Here is a 10,746-nt window from a genome sequence, read left to right as displayed (position 1 = left end):
CCAGTCAGAATGTCTAAGATCAAAAATTCAGGTGACAGCAGATGCTGGCGAGGATGTGGAGAAAGAGGAACACTCCTCCATTGTTGGTGGGATTGCAGGCTTGTACAACCACTCTGGAAATCCGTCTGGCGGTTCCTCAGAAAATTGGACATAGTACTACCGGAGTATTCAGCAATACCTCTCCTGGGAAAATATCCAGAAGATGCCCCAACTGGTAAGAAGGACACATGCTCCACTATGTTCATAGCAGCCTTATTTATAATAGCCAGAAGCTGGAAAGAACCCAGATGCCCCTCAACAGAGGAATGGATACAGAAAATGTGGTACATCTACACAATGGAGTACTACTCAGCTATTAAAAAGAATGAATTTATGAAATTCCTAGCCAAATGGATGGACCTGGAGGGCATCATCCTGAGTGAGGTAACACATTCACAAAGGAACTCACACAATATGTACTCACTGATAAGTGGATATTAGCCCAAAACCTAGGATACCCAAGATATAAGATACAATTTCCTAAACACATGAAACTCAAGAAAAATGAAGACTGAAGTGTGGACACTATACCCCTCCTTAGAAGTGGGAACAAAACACCCTTGGAAGGAGTTACAGAGACAAAGTTTGGAGCTGAGATGAAAGGATGGACCATGTAGAGACTGCCTTATCCAGGGATCCACCCCATAATCAGCATCCAAACGCTGACACCATTGCATACACTAGCAAGATTTTATCGAAAGGACCCAGATGTAGCTGTCTCTTGTGAGACTATGCCGGGGCCTAGCAAACACAGAAGTGGATGCCCACAGTCAGCTAATGAATGGATGGATCACAGGGCTCCCAATGGAGGAGCTAGAGAAAGTACCCAAGGAGCTAAAGGGATCTGCAACCCTATAGGTGGATCAACATTATGAACTAACCAGTACCCCGGAGCTCTTGACTCTAGCTGCATATGTATCAAAGGATGGCCTAGTCGGCCATCACTGGAAAGAGAGGCCCATTGGACACACAAACTTTATATGCCCCAGAACAGGGGAACGCCAGGGCCAAAAAGGGGGAGTGGGCGGGTAGGGGAGTGGGGGTGGGTGGGTATGGGGGACTTTTGGTATAGCATTGGAAATGTAAATGAACTAAATACCTAATTAAAAATGGAAAGAAAAAAAAAGAAAGATAAAAAAAAAAAGCTTCCAATCAGAACAATATGAACTAACCAGTACCATCAGAGCTCATGTCTCTAGTTGCATATGTAGCAGAAGGTGGCCTAGTCAGCCATCATTGGGAAGAGAGGTCCTTGGTCTTGCGAAGATTATATGCCCCAATACAGGGGAATTCCAGGGCCATGAAGTGGGAGTGGGTGGGTAGGGGAGCAGGGCAGGGAGAGGGTATAAGGAACTTTCGGTATAGCATTTGAAATGTAAATAAAGAAAATATCTAATAAAAAGTAAAAATAAAATAAAAAAATAATAAATTGTGATCTAAGTATCTGATGTGCAGGTTATCTGATATATGACTCCCCCCGCCTCCCAAAGAGGTCATGATCTACAGGTTGAGAACTGCTATAATAGAGGAAAACATTTGATTCTATCTTCTGGACACATATTATCTCTATGAATAAGTATTGTGTGCACACCTACAAACACATACATAATAAATAAATAAATAAATAAATAAATAAATAAATAAATAAATAAATAAAGGCACATATTTACTTTTTATGCTATTATTATATATAGTGGTGCTAGCTACTATACAAATTAACTTTGTATTTATCTCTAACATAATACTCTATGAAAAAAACACCCCTTAACTAATTTAACTCCCCTTATTGTGGGGTGAATTCAGCCATGCCATCATTTTGTACCATCACTGAAAAAAAATAAATTTCATCAACAAATTTGGCAGTGAAAATGCTTATGGATTGAGCATCTGTGATCCTAGGATCTGTCCTTGGGTTTGAGAATTTACAAATAAACAGAGCAGTGTTTCCTTTGGGAAAAAAAAATAGCCAAATGAACCATCTATCCTTTGAAGAAATGATATCCTTTTAAGAATGATCCTTCTATGAAACACTGTTTTATACATAAACAGAGTATAAAATATGATGATGTTTTATGATTTTTATTTGGAGATTATTTAGTTATATCATTTGTCCCTTCCCTTTCATATGCCTCCCCTTCTCTCCTTCAAACTCATTGCCTCTTATTCATATATATATATATATATATATATATATATATATATATATATATATATATATATATATATTCCTATATATATATATGTATATATATATGTATATATTCCTAAATATATAATCTGTTCATCCTGTCTAATATCATTTGTATGTGTGTTTTTAGGAATGACTGTTTGCCACTGGACAGGCAATTGCTGTGCTTTTCCACAGAGAGGACCACCTCTCCCACTACCAGCTCTCTTCATTTGCCAATAATTCTTTGTGTAGGGTTGACATCTCAAGAGCCTTTCTCCATCCAAGAGCTTGGGCATAAGAACATATTTGTGACGAATTCTTTTTAATTACATTTTTATTCACTTTATGTATGTTTTGACTGTGTCTAAGTATGTGCACCACAGTCATTAATGCAGTGCTCACAGAAGTCAGAAGAGGGTATCAGATCCCCTGCAACTAGAGTTTCCAAATGGTTGTAGACTACCATGTCTTCATGTGTGCTTCGAATTGAATCTGGATCCTCTTCGCAAGAGCAACAATTGCTCTTCACTGCTGAGCCATCTCTCCAGCCCCCTCTTGAAAAGGTCTTTATCCAATGTGTATTATCCTTTCTATTATATCATCAGATGAAATGAAACACATACCATAGTATGGGTATTAGTGGTTTAGGTTATTCTAAAAGAGCCAAAATTGTAGAAATATATTTTAATTAGTGCTCTAAAATTCAGAATCTAGATGATTTTTTTTTTGGTTTGTTTGTTTGTTTTTCAAAACAAGGATTCTCTCTGTATAGCTCTGGCTGGCCTGAAACTCACTCTGTAGACTGGGCTGAGATCTCAAACTCAGAGATCTGCCTGCTCCTGCCTTGCCCTCCCAAGCACTGGGATTAAAGCTGTGCATCACCACTGCCCTTTTTTTTCTTTATTATCATTCTTTCCAAATAAAAACATGGAAATGTCTATGCCAAGCTTGTTGAATGCCATATTATGATTATTTATTGCCCATGACCTCAGAGAACACTAAACCAACTAACAGCGCTTGACCTACTAATAAATCAGAAAGAAAGAACCAAATGCTTCCATGTAGTTAGTTTTGTTTCTCCTTTCTTGCAGAGGAATAACTTAAGGTTTTCAAATAGGAGTGTCTCTCATGTTTTGAGACAAGTTGTGCCCAAACAGTCTCAACTTCATGGAGATATTGAGTGGGCCATTGTCACTACTAGCTTGGCAGCATTTTGACAGCTAATGGGATTATCTAAAGTGACATGCCACTTTCTGAGTTATTTATACAATCAAAGCAATGATTAAAATTTTTGTCCCCCACCCATTTCTCCTACTGGGTTGCCTCATCAAGCCTTAATAGGAGAGGAGATGCTTAGTCTTACTGCACCTTCATATGCCATGGCTGGTTGATATTTATAGGAAGCCTACCCTTTTCTGAAGAGAACTGGAAGGGGAGTGTGGAAGGGAAGGGGGAGGGGAATTGGGAGGAGAAGAGAGAAGGGGAAACTGTGGTCATGATTTAAAAAGAGATAGATAGATGATAGATAGATAGATAGATAGATAGATAGATAGATAGATAGATAACTACCTAACAAAAGCAACATTAGATGAGAATTCTAAAAAGAAAGTCCCCTTTAGTTTGTTCTGCTGTTGCTGTATACTGCTGGGCATGCAGCCTAGCCTTAAGTGTGAGTTATGTACCCACTGAGAACCAATTGCAGAAAACTTATTTTTCCTTAAGGAGTTGTTTGTCAGCTGGAGATAGCTGCTTGGTTAGGGATATCAGCTCCTATTCCTCAGTCTCATTACTGGGATCCTGTCTGGCTTGAACTTGAGCAGGTCCTGTGCATGCTGCTACTGCCTCTGTGAATTCATATGTGCATCTGACCTGTCTTATCAGGAAAACATCATGACAAGATTATTCAATAGACGCCCCATCACATTCTGTAGAAATATACTACTACATTCATATTCAAATGCAATGCATATTCACTAAATAAGTTCATGCTCAAATGCAATGCACAACCTGGACAAAAAAATGTCCCCCAAACCTAGCTCCAATTCTAGTGCATGTGTGCAGTGGCCAGCATTCAGAGATGACCACATACAATGCTCATAAAGTGACTATGTGGGTGACAAGTGTACCTATCCAACAGGATATAATGCAGTATAGGTGTATGGGAGGGTTTTGTGTTCCTGCTCTGCTCTTCCCCAATCACATAAGCAGTGCTGGAAGCACAATTCATGGTCCTACTTCTCTCCACTTAAACAGTCAAAAATTTCTCCCCTATCCACCTTTTATGGGCATTGCTGGGCTTGCCTGAAGTATGCAGATGTGCTTAGAAATAGCATGGCCCTCACTCTTCACTGGTTTTTATACAGTTAACTTTTGAATACCAGATCAAAACTACCCTTGTCATGCTTCAAAGAGGAGTATAAATTTATTATCAAATACATAAGCCTCAGTCATTCATGCCTCAATCTTTCAAAATATACCTCTGTTTCTTACCCTCCGAACGGTACAGTGCACTGGAATAAGGGCACAGTGCTAATTGCACAGACATTAAATTAGTATACCAGTTCTATCACTAGCTACCTGAGGACCTTGGCCAAGTATTTGGCATTCTATAAAACTTCTTCCAGACCTACAAATATTTTTATGAAAATCACACCCATCTCTCAGAACTGTAGGACAATGGATTATTAGAAATAGTAGGGTACTGGCATACAACAACCTTAAAGGTTGCTATTAGACCATATTTGTGCAGCTAATATGCGAGTAAACATCCTGTTAAATATGAAAGCTAGCTCCCGGTCTTAGTTCCCTCTAGGACGGCTTGTGTGGTCCTGAATAATTCATCCAATTTTTGAGTAGCTCAGCTATTTTCGTAAAACAAGGATAATGGTGACTTTATGTTATCTGCATAAAATTCACGTAGGATAATACATGTGAAAGTGTTTGACTTATTGTAAGACAGAAAACAATACTTAATTTTTCTATATGAACAAACACACAGAAAACAATTGCAAAGATTTTATTTAGCGGCTTTCTGTGCTTGGCACTCAGAAACAGTTCCGTGCATAAGGGCAAATTTTTATACACCTTTTCTTCATACATATTTTACATACCCTTTTATTGCCCCCTTTTTAATATTCATAATATTGAATATCCAACTAGGCATATAAATACATTTATCTACATCACCTCAACACAAAAAAATTCTTAATAATATCTGTATTATCTTGGTATCATTCGAGTCTCCACACCATTTAAAAATTTTAGCTTGCACCCAGTTTCACTTGTCTTCCTATCATTAAAGGATTTGAAAAGAAAAGGAAAGAAAAAACATCCCCAAACTTCAGAATGCAATGAACTATTTAATCAAAATGGAGAGCTACAGGCAGATAGAAAAGGGGCAGAAGACCCTGCAATTCTCTTCTGTGTCTCAGGGTTTCTCCTGCATGGGCACCAGGGACAGATTGTCCAGGTCAACATTTTGGATCTGGCGTGTGAGGCCAGGCCTGTCGTCCATGACTCGTTTTTGGTATCACCTTGGAGATAAAACCATTCTCTTCATTCTTGACACCTGTTTCCCTAACCCTGCTCAGTTGCATGCCACAGAATGGAACTCCCACAAGGGGCACCTCTCTCCTGGGTCATTATAGTCAGAGCTATGGAATCAAGAAGCATTCCTTGTCCTAGCCCTTCTCATTGGTACCCTTGACTCTAAGCAGGGTCCCAAAGAGGCTTACTCTCCACTACCACCATCATTCTTTCTATAACTTTAGAGGCTAAACAAACCCAACCAATTCTCCTTGGTGGATTAAATCTCATTTGTTCACATCTTCTCAGTCTTGCTGTCCACTCTCTCCTGCCCTCGATTCTTTCTCTCTCCGAGCTTTTCTCACCCTGTCCTTCCACAGGCACCGCTGTAAGATCAAAGATGGCACACTGAATGAAGAAAGCCAAAGGTTAAAAAACAATCTTTCTCAGGAAGCCAAGTCCAGGTGTAGCACTGATGCCTTTCCATCTCTGTGGCAAGGAGAGGTTCTAGGTACACGGTTCATTCCAGAAACATGGCAAGGGAGAAAGGCTATTAGCTAATGATGGCCCAGTCCGTCTAGGATTGTAAACGGGCAAATTTTTTGGTGAAAGCACCCATTCTGGGCCTCCCTTCACAGAGTTCACCCAGTTCAGAGTCAGTGTGTATGATGTTTGTGTTTGTATTACTTTTTGTATGCGTGTGTGTACATGACTATATTCATGTAAGGGGTGTGTGTGTGTGTGTGTGTGTGTGTGTGTGTGTGTGTAAAACTTGTCTTGGCTGCTACATGCTAGCATTTCCTTCAACATTATTATAAAATGATTATTCAGTCTCTTCAAGGCCACTCTGTCATACACAATGCTTTTATAAAACTAAGATTTTGGAAGGCAGAAGAATGACCACTGAGATATGGATGATGGACTCCAAGGATCCTTCAGCGGTATCTATTGTTGTTCTCTGTTTTCCTTATCCAGAAAAAAACAAAAACAAAAACAAAAACAAACACACAATTCCTATTTTCCCAAGGCACATGCCTCCCAAGGAGGATGATCCACCCACAGAGATTCTGGAGTCTTGGCCGCCATCACCTCGATAGTGTGTGCACTGCTCTTTAAACCATGTGTACGGACATCTGAGAGGCAGAGCCTGGGACTGCCCCATACTGTCGGCCATCACAGGTGTTGGTAGCCTGCTGATTATTAGTTGAAGGGCTGATCATGTGCATGCTATGCTCCATCCCTGTAGGCAGGTACTGCCTCTCTCCAAAGGCCCCATTAGAAGGAGAAGAACAGAGTAAAGTGCTTTGAGACGCGCTCAGTTTCTCTGGGCTTGCAGCTAGCCTGGGGGAAGTGGGGAAATTGTATCCATACAGATTGTAGGGATTATGGAGGGAGAAGGCATTATAGGAGCTCTGCTGCATGTGGCTGCCACCAAACATGTGTGGCGATGAGGAACTGGAGGCTGCATTGCCTGCCTGCATGACATACTGAAACTGGGAAGTGGGGAAGGACCCCAACTGGCCACCATAGGCTTCCATCTTGCTGTTGCTGGGCAACGAGGGAGGTGTTGGTATTCCTGAGATCAGAGATGGAGTCCTCTGAGGCATGAAGGTTTCAGAGGGCTGAGTGGCTGAAGCTGTGCCACTCTGGAGCCGGTTGTAGCCACTGTCACTCAGCCCTGGATAGCTCTGTAAGGCAGCCATGTTGCTTCGGGCACATGGTGGATAATCAGAGAGGTTTAGATTACACAGCTGGCTTTCTCGACAGCCCACATTGAAAGTATTCGGGGCCAAATGAAAAGTTGGAGGAGAACAAGATGGAGATAAGAGATGAGAAGAAGCCGAAGGGGATGGTGTCCCAGTGCTGGAGGTGGTTGGAGAAGTACCTGTACTGCCCCCTGAAAAAGAAAACATAATTCCATTGATTAAGATGAGTCTGTCTAAGGCAAATGTTCTAAATTTTTATAGATCAATTCCTTCTGTTTACATCAGATGATGTCACATGTTTGAGCACACATTGCAAAGGAGAGGATAGGGATGGCATGAGACCAGTAGTCTTTGCATAAGTAGTCTTAGTCATACTTTTAAAAAATTAGAACAAATCTCTGGTATTCATTGCTTATATTCTCACCATCAAAGTCTCTTCCTAATAAGACATTTAATGATCAGCAGTAGGAGCCACTAGCTCAGTTCTTCCCATGATCAGGGCAAATGTGTAAAGTGCTTATTTTATTCAGTAACTTTTTCCTGTCTTGCAATCTTTAATAGAATACCAAAGCAGAAGACTAGCCTCATGGAGATGGAACAGGGTACAAGCCAAAAGTAGGACCTGAGAAGGCCTAGCAAAGGGGCCTGGGTAGTGGAACCTGGGACATTAAACTGGAGGTCTGTTATAGCAAAGACACATGATAAGCATAATTATAAGATGTAGGCGAAGTGAATCACGATGAACTTGAAACAAAATCACTGTCCGAAGGGTTGCTGATTTTCTTTTACAGGAGCCTGCCAAGTCTGAGACATTGAAATAAGAGTTGAATTTGGAATACTTGAAGGTGGGTGTGAAAAAAACCAAACTAGTCATAAACTAACCTGAATGAGAGCAGAATGGATTCTTCTCTGTGCTCTATACTCAACAGCCCTATTCCCTCCATTTTCCTCTACAGCATTCAGCTTCTTCATCACAGATGAAGAATCCAGTAAGAAAAGGATGCTTTTCCAGGATTTGGCTTCAAACCAACTAATGGAGAGTTTCTAGGCATGAGAATTCCACGGCAGCTGTCAAAGCACCTCTAATGTACACCTGGGGCTGAAAACTAAAGCTACAATACGAGCTCCTACTTCATAGTACCCAGACCAGTGATTCTGAAACCTCAGTGCACATGTGAGTTCACTGGAGGGCCCATGAAAACCAGCTGCTGACCCCATTTTTTTTCTGAATCTGGGTATATGAGACGGAGCTTGGGGACATACATTTTCAGTGCGAAGACTGCACTTTGCAATAGAAGACCTCCAAAGTCCTATTTCCAAATGACCTTGACTCCATCTTGCAAAGTGTTGATCATCAGTCGTGTAGATGACAGGCTGGATGAGTGGTTGAGGATCCCATGAACTGAGAACCAGTTCAAGTCAACCTTTATCAAAGATGCTCTCCAAATAATAAAATCATAAGTGACCTTTGTAAGACCCATTTTTCTCAGGGTCAGGAAGCATCTACTCCCCACCTCTTGCAATGGACTTTGAAGGTATCCTTCACTGAATTCTAGAACATTCAGTCGCTTTACCCTCTCTCAGATCCTTCTTGAGAGAATTCCCTTCCATGTATCAGTATAGAATTTCTCATAATCATTGACAATCATGGTCTTTCAAGGAGCAACATGTCTTAGGTTACTGATAATTCTTGTTGAGCCTCTAAGAAACTAAGCATCATTAAGAGGGAAGTATTTTTCAGATGAAAAGGGACAGGATCCTGTTTTGTTTTGTTTTGTTTTAATCCATGAAGAAAACCAGAAACATCCCAGAAATGTTGGAAAAATAGTTATAGTATTGTAGAAACAGAAGAATATGGCAGAGGAAACAAACAACAACAACAACAAAAAAAAAAAAACAAACAAAAACCTCACTCTAGATCCACAGGCAAAGTAGTATTCATGGTAAAAGTAAATATTTGGCTTTGTTAGTATTTTGTTCAGAGTTAAACTTTTATAGCTCAACTAATATCTCTCCCATGATCAAAGGAACTTTCCCCAATAAACTTTCAGATTCAGTTGGAATTTAAGACAACCCAATCAGCTGCTAATATCAGAAAATTCACCTTTGTTCATAATAAATTTCTATAAAAGAACTAAAACGATTTTTTTGTTTGACAGTCTGTGATATGGCTGACATTGTCAAAAACCATCAGCAGCTGGTGTTTATGGGAGATGCTTCTCTGCAGTTTACAGCCACACACTGCAAAGTCTGCCTCTGAATTCTCTGCAACTGTGGAAGGAGGGGTTTGAATCCATACGCCTCAGTTTTTCTCATTTTTACACTGTAGCTGTGTCTAACACTTAAAGAAAGTATGAATACCCAACTCCAAGTACTTTCCAAGAAATCATTTTAATATAATGAAGGAGTTCTGGAAGGGAAGATTCCAGAAACAGAAGTGGACCATTTTATGCTTCTTGCTGCTGGGTAGCTGCACAGCCTTCTCTTCCTCTCCATCCTACAGAAAGCTCAGAGATTTATTCTCTTCTCTTTGGAGCATCCTATATCTTTTCTTGTTTTCCCACCCTAAATGCCATGAACTTTACTACAGTACGTGCTGTGACAAAAAAAAAAAAAGGGGTGGGGGGTGGGGGAGAAACCTGACTCCGGCTGTAAAAGATTTGTCTTTTACGAGATATGAATATAGTCTCCTGTCTTTGAAAGCCAGTCTCGTTCTCCCTGGTCTGGTGTTTATGTGGCCCTGGAGGAGACCACCTGTTCCGCACACTGTCCTATCGTGTTGTAGGTAAGCTCCATCAGGCCCTGGCCTCAGCCCTACAGCCGGAAGTGAACGATGGAGCAGATGACTTGCTACAACTCTAAATGGTTTTCTCAGATGGTCCAAGATGGAACAAATGGTACTGATTTGAGGCCTCAATTTGTTTCACTAAAAAAAAAAAAAAAAAAAAAAAGAAAGAAAGAAATGAAGAAGGGAATTATTAACAAGTTACAGGGATTTCTGCTGCGCAGATGAGAGGCACATGTTAAAAAGTTTGTAGTCAGCTTGCTTTGGCTTTTAAATGGCATTCACTGGAAATGAGACTTGGTGGCCTGCTGAGTTTCAGGGGGTAGGAGACTCCATGTGAGCTAGGGGTATGAAGGAGAGAGCAAGTCCATCCAAAAGAGGATCACATTCTCCCATCCACTTTGAAGAAACATTGTTTTACACTTAAAGTGCTCAATGCAGATAATAACCAGTTCTCGAAGCCCACATACAGAGAGAGAAAGAGAGGACTGTGGCATTAATTTTTTTTAAAGTGCTAACTT

The 10,746-nt window shown here is 40.5% G+C and overlaps 1 protein-coding gene and 1 long non-coding RNA gene across 4 annotated transcripts in view; one reads left to right on the top strand and one right to left on the bottom strand.

Annotated features, from left to right (window-relative positions):
* Positions 1–5,209: 5,209 nt before the first annotated feature.
* The window catches only part of Tbx15 (T-box 15), a 113,913-nt gene continuing 108,376 nt past the window's right edge, over positions 5,210–10,746 (bottom strand). For all 3 annotated transcript variants that reach the window (XM_006501279.4, NM_009323.2, XM_006501280.4), the window contains one exon: positions 5,210–7,631. In XM_006501279.4, the coding sequence (XP_006501342.1) occupies positions 6,847–7,631 (785 nt within the window). In that variant the 3' untranslated portion in view covers positions 5,210–6,846. The remainder of the gene's footprint in view (positions 7,632–10,746) is intronic.
* Positions 7,627–10,385, top strand: Gm52611. The gene is made up of 3 exons (XR_003954530.1): positions 7,627–8,285; positions 8,397–8,614; positions 9,600–10,385. It is a non-coding gene; the product is annotated as a predicted gene, 52611 (long non-coding RNA).

This window comes from Mus musculus, chromosome 3, assembly GCF_000001635.26.
Source record: "Mus musculus strain C57BL/6J chromosome 3, GRCm38.p6 C57BL/6J".
NCBI lineage: Eukaryota > Metazoa > Chordata > Mammalia > Rodentia > Muridae > Mus > Mus musculus.
Note: the sequence above shows the minus strand (reverse complement) of the source record. Positions and strands in the feature narration are given on the sequence as shown.